Source organism: Mobula birostris, chromosome 20 (assembly GCF_030028105.1).
Source record: "Mobula birostris isolate sMobBir1 chromosome 20, sMobBir1.hap1, whole genome shotgun sequence".
NCBI classification, from domain to species: domain Eukaryota; kingdom Metazoa; phylum Chordata; class Chondrichthyes; order Myliobatiformes; family Myliobatidae; genus Mobula; species Mobula birostris.
The window spans coordinates 52294700-52315296 of record NC_092389.1 but is presented as its reverse complement, the minus strand read 5'-3'; the positions used below and the strand labels follow the sequence as shown (position 1 = coordinate 52315296).

Below are 20597 nucleotides of genomic sequence, written 5' to 3'. Positions count from 1 at the left end.
CAGCATCCGTGGAAACGGTGGGTCGACGTTTCGGGCCGGAACCCTTCGTCAGGACTGTAGGGGGATGGGGCAGAGGCCCTATAAAGAAGGTGGGGGGAGGGTGGGAAGGAGAAGGCTGGTAGGTTCCAGGTGGAAAACCAGTAAGGGGAAAGATAAAGGGGTGAGGGAGGGGAAGCAGGGAGGGGATAGGCAGGAAAGGTGAAGAAGGAATAGGGGAAAACACAATGGGTAGTAGAAGGAGGCAGAACCATGAGGGAGGTGATAGGCAGCTGGGAGAGGGGGCTCCGTCCGCCACAACAGGCAGGATCTCCCAGTAGCCACCCACTTCAACTCTGCTTCCCACTCCCATTCAGATATGTCTATACATGGCCTTCTCTACTGCCATAATGAGGTTAAACTCAGGCTGGAGGAGCAACACCTCATATACCGCCTGGGTAGTCTCCAGCCCCTTGGTATGAACATAGAGTTCTCCAACTTCCAGTAATTCCCTCCCCCTCCCTTCCCCTATCCCAGTTTCACTTTGCTCCCTCCCCCAGCTGCCTATCACCTCCCTCATGGTTCCGCCTCCTTCTACTACCCATTGTGTTTTCCCCTATTCCTTCTTCACCTTTCCTGCCTATTCCCTCCCTGCTTCCCCTCCCTCACCCCTTTATCTTTCCCCTTACTGGTTTTTCACCTGGAACCTACCAGCCTTCTCCTTCCCACCCTCCCCCCACCTTCTTTATAGGGCCTCTGCCCCTTCCCCCTACAGTCGTGACGAAGGGTTCCGGCCCGAAACGTCGACCGATCTTTTCCACGGATGCTGCCCGACCTGCTGAGTTCCTCCAGCGTGTTGTGAGTGTTGCTTTGACCCCAGCATCTGCGGAGTATTTTGTGTTTAAGTTTAGCATTCGGATCCTTTCTGTGAACGAGAACGGGGAAGAAAATTGTCAGGCTTGGAAGCGCTACATCTACAGAATATTTCCCCTCGCTTGTGCAAAAGCCTTGTTCGGAGCATCTAATGCAGCAGTTTCCAAGAGAGGCCGGGGGGTGGGGGATGGTTGTGTAGTTACAAAGCTCCGGCAAACAAATTGATTACAGGTGTGCTACTGTTGTAAGCCGGCGTCTCCTGAGCCAAGGAGAGGAGAAGGAACTTGCAAATTAATTGCAGCAGGCTCAGCGGGCGATACGGTGTTGCTCAGGCAATGAAGAAGGAAAAGGGCCAAAAACAAAACAAAACAAAACCCTGGGAGATGCATTTAAAACCTTCACGTTGTTTTCCTGTAACATTGTCAACGGTTTTGAGTATTTGTGCACATTTAAATTCACTTTGAAGACAGTACTCTATACAAGCTTGTGGGCACAGCAGACGTCCAGGTTGTGACGCAGTGTTGCACACGACAGAGGCTTTAGTTATTGTAAAGGGATTCCGGCCAGCATTTTTAAGGTAATCAGCATTGACTGGTGCCTATATAACCATATAACAATTACAGCACAGGAACAGGCCATCTCGGCCCTTCTAGTCCGTGCCGAACTCTTACTCTCACCTAGTCCCACCGACCTGCACCCAGCCCATAACCCTCCATTCCTTTCCTGTCCATATATCTGTCCAACTTAACTTTAAACGACAACATCGAACCTGCCTCAACCACTTCTGCTGGAAGCTCGTTCCACACAGCTACCACTCTCTGAGTAAAGAAGTTCCCCCTCATGTTACCTCTAAACTTTTGCCCTTTAACTCTCAACTCATGTCCTCTTGTTTGAATCTCCCCCACTCTCAATGGAAAAAGCCTATCCACGTCAACTCTATCTATCCCCCTCATAATTTTAAACACCTCTATCAAGTCCCCCCTCAACCTTCTACGCTCCAAAGAATAAAGACCCAACTTGTTCAACCTTTCTCTGTAACTTAGGTGATGAAACCCAGGCAACATTTTAGTAAACCTCCTCTGTACTCTCTCAATTTTGTTGACACCTTTCCTATAATTCGGTGACCAGAACTGTACACAATACTCCAAACTTGGCCTCACCAATGCCTTGTACAATTTCAACATTACATCCCAACTCCTATACTCAATGCTCTGATTAATTAAGGCCAGCAAACCAAAAGCTCTCTTCACCACCCTGTGTTTGACTAAAACAGGGGGCTCCCAATCTTTTTTTTATGCCGTGGACCAATGCCATTAAGGAAAGGGGTCCGTGGACCCCAGTTTGGGAACTCCTGGATTAGAGGGTTACAACAGCTGATTATGTTGGAAGCTTGCGCGCACTCGTGCATATTCTTTTTAAAAAATCGTACTCAAGTAAGTGGATTTGACTATTTCAAGCCTTCTCTTCCCTTCTCTTGTGAAGCCGGAGAGCAGCTCCACGATGTTTGCTTCAACCCCAGCAGCTACAAGGAAATGAAGGAGAATGCGGACAAGGTGCTGCAGTTCATAGCCTCGAAAAAGATTCGCATGCACCAGACGTCCGCTCGGGGTGAGTCGGGTGTGACTGGGTGGGTTCTCTCTGGGTCCCCACAGCCCGAAAACGGACCGGTTAGTGGGTCAGTTGGTCGTCGTAAGCCGCCCTGTAATCCGGCCAGGGTTAAAACCGGAGAGCGGAAAGGCTGGAAGAGGGCAGTGCCCCTTCAAGAGACAGGCGAGGCGAGGTAGATAGTTCCGAGAAGCTCAGTGAGGTCTGGGCGCGTGTCCTGACTCGAGGAGGGGCAAAGAGCTAGCTCGGACCAGGGGGTTCCCAATCTGGGGGCGGGGGTCCACAGACCCCTCGGTCGGTGGCTGGGAACCCCTGACTTCAGACGCCTGTGTTTGAAGGGGGTGGGGTCAGAGAAGTCCCGGCCTTCAGCGCTCAAAGGTTAACGCACCTACAGCGGAAGCCGTGCTCATCCACCGTGGCTGGGCGGGGGCAAACTGAGAGCGACGGCGTTCCTCGGAACGGTGAATCCGCCGGGAAAGGAGGGGGGGGTGTCTGGAGGACTAAATGTGGGGGGTGGGGGTATAGAGTGATGAAGATACTGATTCCCAGCTGCCAGGGAACCGGGAACAAGTGGGTGGTGGTGGTGGGGGAGCCAGTGCATGTGGGAATAATGGGTGAGAGGATCGTAAGTAATTTGCAGAAGTCATGTTCAGATAAATCGAGCACGGTGGAACGTAGCCCCCCCCCCCCCCATGGCACCCCTCCCATCCATTTAACAGTTCTGTTAAACGGTGAAATGGAAATCGCACCCAGCACCTGCACCGGCAGCTCGTTCCACATTCCCACCACCCTCCGAGTGATTTCACCTTTCACCCTTAACCCATGACCTCTGGTTCCCAACCTTGGCGCAAAAGGCCTGCCTGTGTTTACCCTACCCAAAGGCCCAGGGGTAGGCCATACACCAGACGGTCCGAAAGCCTTCGGCGAACGGGAGGCCTTCCTCGTCTGGTACAGCGTCTTATTCAAGTTGAACGCCGGTGACCGGTGTGAAGCTGTCCCTGGCGATAGAGACGATTGACAGTCACAAATAAGGGGTGGCATATTATATGTACTTGGATAATAAATTCACTTTGAGCATTCAATTGACAAGAATAGCCCAGCTTCCCCACACCCAATGGGTTATACTGGAGCAGCGGTCCCCAACCACCATGTGCTACCAGGCCGCGGGGAAACGATACGAGTCAGCTGCACCTTTCCTCATTCCCCGTCACGCACTGTTGAACTTGAGCATAGTCCGTATTTGCCGGGACATCCCGTATTTTGGGCTAAATTGGTTTGTCCCATATGGGACCGCCCTTGTCCCGTATTCCCCCGGCTAAGGTAGAGCGTTCCTATGAAACCTTTCGTGCCGAAATGGCGTGAAGCGAAGAAGCAATTACCAATAATTTATATGGGAAAAATTTTTGAGCATTCCCAGACCCAAAAAATAACCTTCCAAATAACACATAAAACCTAAAATAACCCTAACATATAGAAAAAGCAGAAATGATATGATAAATACACAGCCTATATAAAGTAGAAATAATGTATGTGCAGTGTAGTCAGGAAGATTAGGCCAAAACCGATTTGTGGGGGAAAAAAATCGGCATGTCACGCATGTGCACACAGGTGCCCGCGCAAGGCTTCATGGTCATGGTAGTCTTTCCTGGGGTAAAGTGTCCCGGGATTTGACTGCTACTTTTGTCCCTTATTTGGGAGTGAGAAAGTTGGCGACCCTAACTGTAAAAGACATGTTGAGGTGAGTTTCACCCTACTGGAACACACCCCGGGTCGTCCGGTCAGCAGGAATATTGTCAGTATTAAACCGGTCCGCGGTGCAAAATAGGTTGGGGACCCCTGTACTGGAACAACGGCTAATTTAAGCTGCAACTCTGGCTGGAAGGTCAGGGTTCAACTCCTGCTCCCTGTAAGGAGTTTGTATGTCTCTCCCCCCCCCCGCCCCCGTGACCCTGCCCTTTTCCTCCAGGTGCTCCAGTTTGCTCCCACATTCCCAAGACGTACTGGTTAGGATTAGTGAGCTGTGGGCGTGTTACGTTGGGGCGGGAAGCGTGGTGCCCACCCTCACTTGATTTGATGCTTGTTTCAATAGACATATGACAAATAAAGTTAATCTTCCACCTTTATCTTTGCGACTTCACAGCAAGAGCTGCAGGCTTAAATCTAGACGTTGTTCCAGTGTAACCCATTGAGTGTAGGGAAGCTGGGTCATTTTTGTTAATTCAATGTTCAAGGTGAATTTATTATCCAAGTACATATAATGTGCCACGAGATACGACCCTGACATTCACTGTAAATACAAAGAAACACGTCAGAGTCAATGAAAGACTGCCCCCTAGAGGTTGGACGAGCAATCAATGTGTAAAAGACAGCAAACCCTGAAAGTACTGAAATATAATATTAGTAATAATAATAAATAAGCAATTGAAAGTGAGTCCATAGGTTGTGGGAACAGTTCAGTGATGGGGGTGAGTGACGTTATCCCCTCTGGTTCAAGAGCCTGATGGTTGAGGGGTAATAACTGTCCCTGAACCTGGTGGTGTGGGTCCTGAGGCTCCTGTACCTCCTTCCTGATGGTTGAGGGGTAATAACTGTCCCTGAACCTGGTGGTGTGAGTCTTGAGGCTCCTGTACCTCCTTCCTGATGGTTGAGGGGTAATAACTGTCCCTGAGCCTGGTGGTATGGGTCCTGAGGCTCCTGTACCTCCTCCCTGATGGTTGAGGGGTAATAACTGTTCCTGAACCTGGTGGTGTGGGTCCTGAGGCTCCCGTACCTCCTTCCTGATGGTTGAGGGTTAATAACTGTCCCTGAACCTGGTGGTCTGGGTCCTGAGGCTCCTGTACCTCCTTCCCGATGGTTGAGGGGTAATAACTGTTCCTGAACCTGGTGGTGTGAGTTCTGGGGCTCCTGTACCTTCTTCCTGATGGCAACAGCAAGACTTGGACAGGATATCTCCCTTGGGCGATAGATCTATTATGCGGGAAAGATGAACAAGTGGGGCAAAAGGTCAAGGCATTACTGGAACTAAAAGCTTTATTTTGTTTTGCTTGAACAGACATCGTTGAAGGCAACTTGAAATGTGTGATGAGACTGATTTTAGCTCTGGCAGCTCACTTCAAGCCGTCTGGTGTTAGGTCGTCCAGCCACAAGTCCGCCATTCCCCTGGGGGGCCGGCCTGCCACATCGGTGGATAACCACAGGCCTCTCTCCGCAGCGGCCATGGTGCAGAACGCGGCCGCGGCCCTCGCGGAGGCCCGTCAGGACGTCTCGCGCTCGGGGCGGGAGGTGTTCCGATACAGACAGGAGGTACCGAGGTGAGTGCGGACCCTTCGCTGTTCCTCGCACGGCAGCACTTCATTGCTGCTTCACTGCTGTTCGCGAGATGCTCGGGGATGGGTGCGAAGTGTTCCGTGCAGTGGAAAAGTCAAGTTGCTTTTTTGCGCCCTGTTGCTGGTGCTGATTAAATTCATAAGAATCGGATATACAGCCGGCAGAATTGAACAGCAATAGAGAAGTCACGTCAGTGTGGCGCTATTACACCTTTGGGCGTCAGAGATCAGAGTTTAATTCTGATTTTCTCCAAACTAAGATGTAGCATCAGTTGAGAGAACCATTGTGACAAAGTGGGAGCTGATGTATTCTTCCACTTCAACAAAATGGCCTTCCTAGCTATCAGTGTAACAAATGCAATAACATGTTGGTCAGACAAAGAGATACCACGGATATTTTAAGGAATTATTCCAAAAAGCACAGTTAATTTGTTAGGTTGTAAATTAATTTTAAGTGCTTTAGAAATTGTTGAAAAAACCGACTTCCAGAACTGTTCCAGTATAGAACAGGACCAAAACAGATGTGTCAGTGTAGCTGTCTCAGTTTCACAATAACTATCAACGTTAGGGAATATTTTAGACAATCTCTCCTTCGTCAAATGGTAACGATGTACAGTTTTAAATTGAATCAGGGAATGACCAGCACAGATCGAAGAAGAGTTAACCAGCTTCAGAATCCGCATCTAATCCTTAGAAGTCCAACCTTTGAACCTGTGTTTGATTTTGAGAAAAGATGGGGTTCATTTGCTCATTATTATCACGTCAAGCCTCGGAGCCTCGGTATGATTTGGGTTCAACCAAGCAGGAGAGGTTGGAATTTTCCGGGGAGGGGGCGTGAATGACGGTGAGAGTACTGTCCCACACGGAGTTATCATTCGCCGGGAAATAGCGGGTCGTGCACCGGCATAGAATTACAAAGGAAATATATATCTACCAATATCTCAACTTAAAACAAACAGAAAAAAGAAAAGTAAAATAGAAGGGCCCCACTGCAGTTAAACCAGTCTAAATGTGCACATAAACGTTGGAGCTCGTCTCAGAAGCAGTCGGGATGCTTCGCTTTGGTTACTCGCGCGCTGAACCCACGCTCTGCGTGAAGGACGCCAGTCACAGTTTGAACTTCCCTCGAAGACCATCTCGAACGAACTGGCTAACTCAGGGGTATTGGTACTTCCTCCTTAGAACCATCTGTCTTCAGAAAGCACTCCTTACGATAGGGTCTGCCCTCCCGCCCTCCTCACCGAAGACCCCAAACCAAACTATCGTCCTTCAGAAATCTGATCTCCCCCATTCCCACCCCCCCAGCTCTCTCGAACCTTCTATCGCATCCCACTGGGCAGAAAGTTACAACATGTACCAAGCCAACCCTGATCGTCTGACACAGCCTTCCTAAGTTGGACATCATGGCTCCTTACCTTTAGCCGAAGCCAAAACACTCTTACTGGCAGCTTTTTGTAGAAAACTGCTGAAATAAAAATGCCTCACAGCATAGTGGTAGAAATCTTAGCCAGGGCCTTACACCAACAGCACCTTCAATGAACTAAGTTCCGGGCATGATGTGTTGGTGCTGGAAGCGTGGCAGTCTGCTCAGCTTAGTCCTCGCTGATCTAATCGGAGGAGGGAGGGAGAAGATGGCGACGTGACGCAGCCCGCGCGGCCGTTCCGAATGATATCGTATGTGTTAACTAGGGGGCTGTGCACAATCCTAATTTGATGGAGACGGATGTGAGAAGCACGGAGGAACACCTGGAGAAACTTCTGAAATGCCCGGTTCGCTGCCACTGCTACTGTGCGATCGAGAATCTCCGGAGGGGAAGGCCCCAAATCCTCGGCTTTGCCTATTGCCTGTTGCCGGGGCCGGGGTCAAAGCGCTCGGCCGAGATGGTGCTCGGTGCTCGGTGTCAGAGGGCTGGTCGGAGGCTCGGAATTTTTGGACGGACTCAGAGCCGGACTGTGGTCGGATGCTTCCGGGATGCTGCATCGGCAAGTTTGCGGCGCTGGAGGTTCACCGTCTGCGCGAGATGATGGGACTTTCGAGATACTTTGAGACTTTTTACCGTGCCCATGGTCTGTTCTTATCAAATTACGGTATTGCTTTGCACTGTTGTAACTATATGTTATAATTATGTGGTTTTTGTTAGTTTTCAGTCTTGGTTTGTCCAGTGTTTTGTGATATCATTCTGGAGGAACACTGTATCATTTCTTAATGCATGCATTACTAAATGACAATAAAAGAGGACTGCGTGTCCTCATAATCTAATCTAATCTAAATCAGGTTTATTATCACCGGCATGTGACGTGAAATTTGTCAACTTAGCAACAGCGGTTCAATGCAATACATAATATAGAAAAAAAAGATAAATGAAATACAAATAATAATAATAATAAATAAGTAAATTACAGTATATATATATAAAAATAGATTTTTAAGAAGTGCAAAAAATCAGAAGTACTGTATATTAAAAAAAGTGAGGTAGTGTCCAAGGAAATGAATAAACAGTCACCGTTCCGGGTCCTGAGGGAGGGTCTCGGCCCGGGACCTCGACTGTTCACTCTTCACCGTAGATGCTGCCTGGCCTGCTGGGTTGGGTTCTTCACTTCCCCACCCTGTCCACCTGTGACCCCCACACACGCAGTGAACCCGGCGCTGCACAATCACAACACCTCACTGCATTTAATTGCGTCTCATTGCAACAATCATCCTGCGTCATTTAGTAAAGATACTGCGAATCCGGTTTAGTCTCACCGGCGCATGCCGTGAAATGTCTTGTTTTGCACAATAATAAAAGCTGTAAATTGCAATAGATTAGATTAGATTAGATTATGAGGACACGCAGTCCTCTTTTATTGTCATTTAGTAATGCATGCATTAAGAAATGATACAATGTTTTTCCAGAATGATATTATGACAAACCGACTTAAAAACTAACAAAAAACACATATTTATAACATATAGTTACAACAGTGCAAAGCAATACCGTAATTTGATAAGAACAGACCATGGGCATGGTAAAAGTCTCAAAGTCTCTCGCAAGTCCTATCATCTCACGCAGATGGTAGAAAGAAGAAAAACTCTCCCTGCCGTGAACCTCCAGCGCCGCAAACTTGCCGATGCAGCATCCTGGAAGCACCCGACCACAGTCCGACTCCGAGTCCATCCGAAAAACTCCAAGCCTCCAACACCGAGCACCGAGCGCTTTGACCCCAGCCCCGGCAACAGGCAATAGGCAAAGCCGAGGATTTGGGGCCTTCGTCTCCGGAGATTCTCGATCGCACAGTAGCAGCGGCAGTGAAGCAGGCGTTTCAGAAGTTTCTCTAGACGTTCCTCTGCGCTTCACGGCTGTCAACCATCAAATCCGGATTGTGCATGGCACCCCTAGTCACACATATCGATATTCATTTGGAACGGCCGCGCGTGCTGCATCGCGCCATCTTCTCCTCCCTCCTCAGATGTGGAGATTTAAAACAGCTGTCTGTGCGGGCCAGGTCGTTGGGTGTATTTAAGGCAGAGCTTGATAGGTTCTTGATTGGACGCGGGGAGAAGGCCGGGGGGTGGGGCTGAGGAGGGGGCGAAAAAGGATCAGCCATGATTGAATGGTGGAGCAGACTCGATGGGGCAGATGGCCTAATTCTGCTCCAGTGTCTTGTGGTCTTACGGTCTTATATTAACGAAGTAGTACAAAAAGATAGGAAGAATAGTGAGGTAGTGTCAACAGGTTCAGTGTCCATTCATAAATCGGATGGCAGAGGGGGGAGAAAAGCTGTTCCTGAAAAGCTGAGCGTGTGCCTTCGGGCTCCTGTACCTCCTCCCTGATGGTAGTGACCAGAAGAGGGCCCGCCCTGGGTGATGGGGGTCCTTAACGATGGACGCCACCTTTCTGAGCGTGAGGTCTCATCTGCAAAGCGACCGCCTGGACGTGTGTTGAAGGCAGGAGAGTTTAAGCTCTAAGGATTGCCCCGTGCACGGCCAGTACGTAACGGGGGAAACCCAAGAGGCTGGGGTAAAATAATCGCGTCCTTGGTCTGAAGAGTAACATCCAGATGCCCAGCCCAGATGTGTTGACGAGCAACACACACAAACTGCTGGAGGAACTGAGCGGGCCAGTCGACGTTTGGGGACGAGGCCCCTCAGTTGCTTTTTCCCGCAGGACCAGGTAAAGGCTGTGTGGCACAGGCCAGATTTGCTCCGTCACACGGGAGGGACTGTCTGGTGAACATCTTAGCCAGTTCTTCCAGGAGCACCATCGAGAGGGTCCTGACTAGCTGCATCGCCCTCCGGTACGGGAATTGACCGCACGTCCCTGCAGAGGGTTGCGAGGAATGCTGTGAGGATCAGTGGGGTCTGTCCTCCACCCACCAGAGATATTTATCAGGAGCTCTGCTTACGCCGGGCCCTCAGCATCATCAATGATCCCTCTCATCCGTCCTGCAATCTCTTTCACCCCCTACCATCGGGCAGGAGGTACCATAGCATTAGGACAAGGGCTGTCAGGATGGGAAACAGCTTCCTCCCCAGGCTGTGAGACGACTGAATACCCCGACACCACCCAGATCACACCTTATCCAGTAATGTCATCCTGTTTACTTTTCAATTTGTATCAGATATCACCTTATTATTTGTTAATTTATCTGTGGTGATTTTACTTTGTGTGTTGTGTGTGTGAGTTATATGTACAGTGTCGTGCACCTTGGTCCGGGGGAACGTTGTTTCGTTTGACGGTATACTTTATGTGTTGTGTGTGTGAGTTATATGTACTGTGTCGAGCACCTTGGTCCGGGGGAACGTTGTTTCGTGTGACGGTATACTTTATGTGTTGTGTGTGTGAGTTATATGTACTGTGTTGTGCACCTTGGTCCGGGGGAACGTTGTTTCGTTTGACGGTATACTTTACGTGTTGTGTGTGTGAGTTATATGTACTGTGTTGTGCACCTTGGTCCGGGGGAACGTTGTTTCGTTTGACGGTATACTTTATGTGTTGTGTGTGTGAGTTATATGTACTGTGTTGTGCACCTTGGTCCGGGGGAACGTTGTTTCGTTTGACGGTATACTTTATGTGTTGTGTGTGTGAGTTATATGTACTGTGTTGTGCACCTTGGTCCGGGGGAACGTTGTTTCGTTTGACGGCATACTTTATGTGTTGTGTGTGTGAGTTATATGTACTGTGTTGTGCACCTTGGTCCGGGGGAACGTTGTTTCGTTTGACGGTATACTTTATGTGTTGTGTGTGTGAGTTATATGTACTGTGTTGTGCACCTTGGTCCGGAGGAACGTTGTTTCGTTTGACAGTATACTTTATGTGTTGTGTGTGTGAGTTATATGTACTGTGTTGTGCACCTTGGTCCGGCGGAACGTTGTTTCGTTTGACGGTATACTTTATGTGTTGTGTGTGTGAGTTATATGTACTGTGTTGTACACCTTGGTCCGGGGGAACGTTGTCTCATTTGACGGCATACTTTATGTGTTGTGTGTGTGAGTTATATGTACTGTGTTGTGCACCTTGGTCCGGGGGAACGTTGTTTCGTTTGACGGTATACTTTATGTGTTGCGTGTGTGAGTTATATGTACTGTGTTGTGTACCTTGGTCCGGGGGAACGTTGTTTCGTTTGACGGTATACTTTATGTGTTGCGTGTGTGAGTTATATGTACTGTGTTGTGCACCTTGGTCCGGGGGAACGTTGTTTCGTTTGACGGTATACTTTATGTGTTGTGTGTGTGAGTTATATGTACTGTGTTGTGCACCTTGGTCCGGGGGAACGTTGTTTCGTTTGACGGTATACTTTATGTGTTGTGTGTGTGAGTTATATGTACTGTGTTGTGCACCTTGGTCCGGGGGAACGTTGTTTCGTTTGACGGTATACTTTATGTGTTGTGTGTGTGAGTGAAATGTACTGTGTTGTGCACCTTGGTCCGGGGGAACGTTGTTTCGTTTGACGGTATACTTTATGTGTTGTGTGTGTGAGTGAAATGTACTGTGTTGTGCACCTTGGTCCGGGGGAACGTTGTCTCGTGTGACGGTATACTTTACATGTTGTGTGACACTGAGCTCAATCTTCACCTTGGCTTGAACGGAGGGAAGAATGTGTCACGGGGTGCCCTCTGCTGGCAGCTTTCATTTTAACACAAACTCCAGCGGCTGAATGTGGATCTGAAGTTCAGCTTTAAGCCAGCATCTCAAGAAAATATTGTTGTTACCTTAGAAAGATGCTTAAAACAAAAACTACTTGTAGATACTAACCTACTAAGACAGTGCTTGTGGAGGAGCAAATGGATATAGAACAGGGGATTGGATTCAAGATTGTTTAACGTCATTCCCAGTACACGAGAACGAAATAATTGTTACTCCAAAAAAAACCACAATAACATAAGGGGCACGAAAATAGTTTTTTACAGAACATATTGAATATGAATACATTCATTCGTTCGGTTGTGATGCGCTGTGTCGTATGACGTGAGGGATCACGGTCTAGCCATGACCATGATTGTTCCTGGCAAAGTTTTCTACAGAAGTGGTTTGCTGTCGCTGCCAACTGAGCAGTGTGTGTCTTTACAAAGACGGGTGACCCCCCCCCACCCAGTCCATTATCAATATCCTTCAGAGATTGTCTGCCTGGCATCAGCGGTCGCGTAACCAGGACTTGTGACCTGCTGATACGACCCTCCACCACCTGCTCCCGCGGTTTCATGTGACCCTGATCGAGGGGCTAAGCAGGTGCTGCACCTTGCCCCAAGGGTGACCTGCAGGCTAGCGGAGAGAAGGAGCGCCTCACACCTCCTTTGGTAGAGACATGCCCCCACCCTGCCTCTCAGTAAGTAAATAAGGTCGTGTATTGACATCTGAATGGACATTGAACCTATGAACACCACCTCGCTAACAGGAGGGAATCTGCAGATGCTGGAAATCCAGAGCAAAACACACACACACACACAAAATGCTGGAGGAACTCAGCAGGTCGGGCAGCAGCTGTGGAAAAGAAGTCTTGCGAGACCATGGACCATGGATCTGCGCCTGGAAAGTCTTCATTCTCCAGGGCGCAGGCCTGGGCAAGGTTGTATGGAAGACCGGCAGTTGCCCATGCTGCAAGTCTCCCCTCTCCACGTCACCGATGTTGTCCAAGGGAAGGGCATTAGGACCCATACAGCTTGGCACCGGTGTCGTCACAGAGCAATGTGTGATTAAGTGCCTTGCTCAAGGACACAACATGTTGCCTCGGCTGGGGCTCGAACTCATGACCTTCAGATCGCTAGTCCAATGCCTTAACCACTTGGCAACGTGCTCACACTTACGGAAAAAAGAAGTTCGGTCGACCTTTTGGGCCGAGACGCTACCTCACTATTTTTTAAAATTGTTTTTCCACTATTTATTTAACTTAGAAAATATGTATACATATGATTGCAGTAATTTATAGTTTTTATTGTTATGTAGTGCAATATACTGCTGCCACAAAAGAACAAATTTCACAACATGAGCCAGAGTTATTAAACCTGTTACCAGTTCTGACACAGAGATCAATTGGATGCCCATAACGTGATACTGGGCACAGGAGTCTCTGTGCAGAAGGTGACTCTGACAGGAAATGATAAAGTAGTGGCGGTTGGGGGTGTAGGAGGGGTGGGTTACTACACCAGGCCCTTCGGCCCATCGTGACCGTGCTCACCGGGATGGCAGTTTAAACTGGTCGTCTGCCTGCACGTGATCAAAAATCTCTCCATTCCCTGCCCATCCCCGTGCTTGTCCAAATGCTTTTAATTAATTTTTTTATTAGCCATTATTGTATTGACTTCCACTTATTCCCCGACACTGTGTTCCAGTGCCTGTCTGTGTGTGTGTGTGTAAAAAAAAAAGAAATACATAATTGCCATGTAAACCTCCTTTCAACCTTCTCCTCCTCGCCATAAGACTATGCTGTCTAGTATTTCACTTTTCCACCGTGGGGGGAAAGGACTCTGACTATCTTCTCAAGCTGCCCTATTAGACCAGCGTTGAGGAGGAATTTCTTCAGACAGAGGGTGAAGAGTCTGTGGAATTCGTTGCCACGGGCCGCAGTGGAGCCCGAGTCACTGGGTGTATTTAAAGTGGAGGTTGATCGGTTCTTGATCAGTCGGGGAGTGAAAGATTACGGGGAGAAGGCAGGAGGGGTATTAAATCAAGGATATTAAATGGTAGACCACACTCGATGGGCTGAACGGCCTAATTCTGCTCCCACGTCTTATGGCCTGTGTCTCTGATAACTTAATACATTTCTGTCTGTTTGCCCCACAGCTTCTGCGATTGCGTTTCAGGTCAGTTATTTCTGTGTTAAATCAAAGCGACAGACTTTGGTTTCAGGGCTCAGCGGTTCCTACAGCAATAGATGCTACTTTCAGCAAATGTGTGACGTCAAAGGAAAATTTGTTCAAACTGAGAGTGCACCAGGCAGGGTAGTGGTGGTTTAACATTAGACACAGAATCAGGTTTATTACCACTGACACATATATGAAATTTGATGTTTTGTGGCAGCAGTACATTACAATACATAATAAAAATGTATAAATTACAATAAGGTGTGAATATACATATATATATATATATTCCCTCCCACCACCCCCTTCAATTCTGCACTGGCCTCTTACTACTCTTTTCTTCATCTGCCCATCACCTCCCCCTGGTGTCCCTCCTCCTTCCCTTTCTCCCACGGTCCACTCTCCCCTCCTATCAGATTCCTTCCTCTCCAGCCCTTTACCTTTCCCACCCATCACCTCCCCCTGGTGTCCCTCTTCCTTCCCTTTCTCCCACGGTCCACTCTCCTCTCCGATCAGATTCCTTCCTCTCCAGCCCTTTACCTTTCCCACCCATCACCTCCCCCTGGTGTCCCTCCTCCTTCCCTTTCTCCCACGGTCCACTCTCCTCTCCTGTCAGATTCCTTCCTCTCCAGCCCTTTACCTTTCCCGCCCATCACCTCCCCCGGTGTCCCTCCTCCTTCTCTTTCTCCCACGATCCACTCTCCTCTCCTGTCAGATTCCTTCCTCTCCAGCCCTTTACCTTTCCCGCCCATCACCTCCCACTGGTGTCCCTCCTCCTTCCCTTTCTCCCACGGTCCACTCTCCTCTCCGATCAGATTCCTTCCTCTCCAGCCCTTTACCTTTCCTGCCCATCACCTCCCCCTGGTGACCCTCCTCCTTCCCTTTCTCCCACGGTCCACTCACCTCTCCGATCAGATTCCTTCCTCTCCAGCCCTTTACCTTTCCCACCCACCACCTCCCCCTGGTGTCCCTCCTCCTTCCCTTTCTCCCACGGTCCACTCTCCTCTCCGATCAGATTCCTTCCTCTCCAGCCCTTTACCTTTCCACCCATCACCTCCTCCTGGTGTCCCTCCTCCTTCCCTTTCTCCCACGGTCCACTCTGCTCTCCGATCAGATTCCTTCCTCTCCAGCCCTTTACCTTTCCCACCCATCACCTCCCCCTGGTGCCCCTCCTCCTTCCCTTTCTCCCACGGTCCACTCTCCTCTCCGATCAGATTCCTTCCTCTCCAGCCCTTTACCTTTCCCACCCATCACCTCCTCCTGGTGTCCCTCCTCCTTCCCTCTTTCCCACGGTCCACTCTCCTCTCCTATCAGATTCCTTCCTCTCCAGCCCTTTACCTTTCCCACCCATCACCTCCCCCTGGTGTCCCTCCTCCTTCCCTTTCTCCCATGGTCCACTCTCCTCTCCTGTCAGATTCCTTCCTCTCCAGCCCTTTACCTTTCCCGCCCATCACCTCCCCCTGGTGTCCCTCCTCCTTCCCTTTCTCCCACGGTCCACTCTCCTCTCCTGTCAGATTCCTTCCTCTCCAGCCCTTTACCTTTCCCGCCCATCACCTCCCCCTGGTGTCCCTCCTCCTTCCCTTTCTCCCACGGTCCACTCTCCTCTCCGATCAGATTCCTTCCTCTCCAGCCCTTTACCTTTCCCGCCCATCACCTCCCCCTGGTGACCCTCCTCCTTCCCTTTCTCCCACGGTCCACTCACCTCTCCGATCAGATTCCTTCCTCTCCAGCCCTTTACCTTTCCCACCCATCACCTCCCCCTGGTGTCCCTCCTCCTTCCCTCTCTCCCACGGTCCACTCTCCTCTCCGATCAGATTCCTTCCTCTCCAGCCCTTTACCTTTCCCACCCATCACCTCCCCCTGGTGTCCTCCTCCTTCCCTTTCTCCCATGGTCCACTCTCCTCTCCTATCAGATTCCTTCCTCTCCAGCCCTTTACCTTTCCCACCCATCACCTCCCCCTGGTGTCCCTCCTCCTTCCCTTTCTCCCACGGTCCACTCTCCTCTCCCATCAGATTCCTTCCTCTCCAGCCCTTGACCTTTCCCACCCACCACCTCCCGCTGGTGTCCCTCCTCCTTCCCTTTCTCCCACGGTCCACTCTCCTCTCCCATCAGATTCCTTCCTCTCCAGCCCTTTACCTTTCCCACCCATCATCTCCCCCCTGGTGTCACTCCTCCTTCCCTTTCTCCCACGGTCCACTCTCCTCTCCGATCAGATTCCTTCCTCTCCAGCCCTTTACCTTTCCCACCCATCACCTCCCCCTGGTGTCCCTCCTCCTTCCATTTCTCCCCCGGTCCACTCTCCTCTCCCATCAGATTCCTTCCTCTTCAGCCCTTTACCTTTCCCACCCATCACCTCCCCCTGGTGTCCCTCCTCCTTCCCTTTCTCCCACGGTCCACTCTCCTCTCCGATCAGATTCCTTCCTCTCCAGCCCTTGACCTTTCCCACCCACCACCTCCCGCTGGTGTCCCTCCTCCTTCCCTTTCTCCCACGGTCCACTCTCCTCTCCGATCAGATTCCTTCCTCTCCAGCCCTTTACCTTTCCCACCCATCACCTCCCCCTGGTGTCCTCCTCCTTCCCTTTCTCCCATGGTCCACTCTCCTCTCCTATCAGATTCCTTCCTCTCCAGCCCTTTACCTTTCCCACCCATCACCTCCCCCTGGTGTCCCTCCTCCTTCCCTTTCTCCCACGGTCCACTCTCCTCTCCCATCAGATTCCTTCCTCTCCAGCCGTTGACCTTTCCCACCCACCACCTCCCGCTGGTGTCCCTCCTCCTTCCCTTTCTCCCACGGTCCACTCTCCTCTCCTGTCAGATTCCTTCCTCTCCAGCCCTTTTCCTTTCCCACCCACCACCTCCCCCTGGTGTCCCTCCTCCTTCCCTTTCTCCCACAGTCCACTCTCCTCTCCTGTCAGATTCCTTCCTCTCCAGCCCTTTACCTTTCCCACCCATCACCTCCCCCTGGTGTCCCTCCTCCTTCCCTTTCTCCCACGGTCCACTCTCCTCTCCGATCAGATTCCTTCCTCTCCAGCCCTTTACCTTTCCCACCCATCACCTCCCCCTGGTGTCCCTCCTCCTTCCCTTTCTCCCACGGTCCACTCTCCTCTCCGATCAGGTTCCTTCCTCTCCAGCCCTTGGCCTTTCCCACCCATCACCTCCCCCTGGTGTCCCTCCTCCTTCCATTTCTCCCCCGGTCCACTCTCCTCTCCGATCAGATTCCTTCCTCTCCAGCCCTTTACCATTCCCACCCATCACCTCCCCCTGGTGTCCCTCCTCCTTCCCTTTCTCCCACGGTCCACTCTCCTCTCTGATCAGATTCCTTCCTCTCCAGCCCTTTACCTTTCCCACCCATCACCTCCCCCTGGTGTCCCTCCTCCTTCCCTTTCTCCCACGGTCCACTCTCCTCTCCCATCAGATTCCTTCCTCTCCAGCCCTTTACCTTTCCCACCCATCATCTCCCCCCTGGTGTCACTCCTCCTTCCCTTTCTCCCACGGTCCACTCTCCTCTCCGATCAGATTCCTTCCTCTCCAGCCCTTTACCTTTCCCACCCATCACCTCCCCCTGGTGTCCCTCCTCCTTCCCTTTCTCCCACGGTCCACTCTCCTCTCCGATCAGATTCCTTCCTCTCCAGCCCTTTACCTTTCCCACCCACCACCTCCCCCTGGTGTCCCTCCTCCTTCCCTTTCTCCCACGGTCCACTCTCCTCTCCGATCAGATTCCTTCCTCTCCAGCCCTTTACCTTTCCCACCCATCACCTCCCCCTGGTGTCCCTCCTCCTTCCCTTTCTCCCACGGTCCACTCTCCTCTCCCATCAGATTCCTTCCTCTCCAGCCCTTTACCTTCCCCACTCATCACCTCTCCCTGGTGTCCCTCCTCCTTCCCTTTCTCCCACGGTCCACTCTCCTCTCCCATCAGATTCCTTCCTCTCCAGCCCTTGACCTTTCCCACCCACCACCTCCCCCTGGTGTCCCTCCTCCTTCCCTTTCTCCCACGGTCCACTCCTCTCCCATCAGATTCCTTCCTCTCCAGCCCTTGACCTTTCCCACCCATCACCTCCCCCTGGTGTCCCTCCTCCTTCCCTTTCTCCCGCGGTCCACTCTCCTCTCCTATCAGATTCCTTCCTCTCCAGCCCTTTACCTTTCCCACCCATCACCTCCCCCTGGTGTCCCTCCCCCTTCCCTTTCTCCCACGGTCCACTCCTCTCCCATCAGATTCCTTCCTCTCCAGCCCTTTACCTTTCCCACCCATCACCTCCCCCTGGTGTCCCTCCTCCTTCCCTTTCTCCCGCGGTCCACTCTCCTCTCCTATCAGATTCCTTCCTCTCCAGCCCTTTACCTTTCCCACCCATCACCTCCCCCTGGTGTCCCTCCCCCTTCCCTTTCTCCCACGGTCCACTCTCCTCTCCGATCAGATTCCTTCCTCTCCAGCCCTTGACCTTTCCCACCCACCACCTCCCCCTGGTGTCCCTCCTCCTTCCCTTTCTCCCACGGTCCACTCCTCTCCCATCAGATTCCTTCCTCTCCAGCCCTTTACCTTTCCCACCCATCACCTCCCCCTGGTGTCCCTCCTCCTTCCCTTTCTCCCGCGGTCCACTCTCCTCTCCTATCAGATTCCTTCCTCTCCAGCCCTTTACCTTTCCCACCCATCACCTCCCCCTGGTGTCCCTCCTCCTTCCCTTTCTCCCACGGTCCACTCTCCTCTCCCATCAGATTCCTTCCTCTCCAGCCCTTTACCTTCCCCACTCATCACCTCTCCCTGGTGTCCCTCCTCCTTCCCTTTCTCCCACGGTCCACTCTCCTCTCCCATCAGATTCCTTCCTCTCCAGCCCTTGACCTTTCCCACCCACCACCTCCCCCTGGTGTCCCTCCTCCTTCCCTTTCTCCCACGGTCCACTCCTCTCCCATCAGATTCCTTCCTCTCCAGCCCTTGACCTTTCCCACCCATCACCTCCCCCTGGTGTCCCTCCTCCTTCCCTTTCTCCCGCGGTCCACTCTCCTCTCCTATCAGATTCCTTCCTCTCCAGCCCTTTACCTTTCCCACCCATCACCTCCCCCTGGTGTCCCTCCCCCTTCCCTTTCTCCCACGGTCCACTCCTCTCCCATCAGATTCCTTCCTCTCCAGCCCTTTACCTTTCCCACCCATCACCTCCCCCTGGTGTCCCTCCTCCTTCCCTTTCTCCCGCGGTCCACTCTCCTCTCCTATCAGATTCCTTCCTCTCCAGCCCTTTACCTTTCCCACCCATCACCTCCCCCTGGTGTCCCTCCCCCTTCCCTTTCTCCCACGGTCCACTCTCCTCTCCGATCAGATTCCTTCCTCTCCAGCCCTTGACCTTTCCCACCCACCACCTCCCCCTGGTGTCCCTCCTCCTTCCCTTTCTCCCACGGTCCACTCCTCTCCCATCAGATTCCTTCCTCTCCAGCCCTTTACCTTTCCCACCCATCACCTCCCCCTGGTGTCCCTCCTCCTTCCCTTTCTCCCGCGGTCCACTCTCCTCTCCTATCAGATTCCTTCCTCTCCAGCCCTTTACCTTTCCCACCCATCACCTCCCCCTGGTGTCCCTCCCCCTTCCCTTTCTCCCACGGTCCACTCTCCTCTCCGATCAGATTCCTTCCTCTCCAGCCCTTGACCTTTCCCACCCACCACCTCCCCCTGGTGTCCCTCCTCCTTCCCTTTCTCCCACGGTCCACTCCTCTCCCATCAGATTCCTTCCTCTCCAGCCCTTTACCTTTCCCACCCATCACCTCCCCCTGGTGTCCCTCCTCCTTCCCTTTCTCCCGCGGTCCACTCTCCTCTCCTATCAGATTCCTTCCTCTCCAGCCCTTTACCTTTCCCACCCATCACCTCCCCCTGGTGTCCCTCCTCCTTCCCTTTCTCCCACGGTCCACTCTCCTCTCCGATCAGATTCCTTCCTCTCCAGCCCTTTACCTTTCCCACCCATCACCTCCCCCTGGTGTCCCTCCTCCTTCCCTTTCTCCCACTGTCCACTCTCCTCTCCGATCAGATTCCTTCCTCTCCAACCCTTTACCTTTCCCACCCATCACCTCCCCCTGGTGTCCCTCCTCCTTCCCTTTCTCCCACGGTCCACTCTCCTCTCCTATCAGATTCCTTCCTCTCCAGCCCTTGACCTTTCCCACCCATCACCTCCCCCTGGTGTCCCTCCTCCTTCCCTTTCTCCCACGGTCCACTCTCCTCTCCGATCAGATTCCTTCCTCTCCAGCCCTTTACCTTTCCCACCTATCACCTCCCCCTGGTGTCCCTCCTCCTTCCCTTTCTCCCACGGTCCACTCTCCTTTCTGATCAGATTCCTTCCTCTCCAGCCCTTTACCTTTCCCACCCATCACCTCCCCCTGGTGTCCCTCCTCCTTCCCTTTCTCCCACGGTCCACCCTCCTCTCCGATCAGATTCCTTCCTCTCCAGCCCTTTACCTTTCCCACCCATCACCTCCCCCTGGTGTCCCTCCTCCTTCCCTTTCTCCCATGGTCCACTCTCCTCTCCGATCAGATTCCTTCCTCTCCAGTCCTTTACCTTTCCCACCCA

General features: G+C 51.7%; 1 protein-coding gene across 1 annotated transcript in view; it reads left to right on the top strand.

Moving 5' to 3' along the window:
* Nucleotides 1-20597, top strand: part of LOC140184967 (dixin-like) — a 182656-nt gene that overhangs the window by 36502 nt on the left and 125557 nt on the right. The window contains exons 6-7 of the mRNA XM_072238207.1: nucleotides 2332-2457; nucleotides 5507-5765. Coding sequence (XP_072094308.1) covers nucleotides 2332-2457; nucleotides 5507-5765 — 385 coding nt within the window. The remainder of the gene's footprint in view (nucleotides 1-2331; nucleotides 2458-5506; nucleotides 5766-20597) is intronic.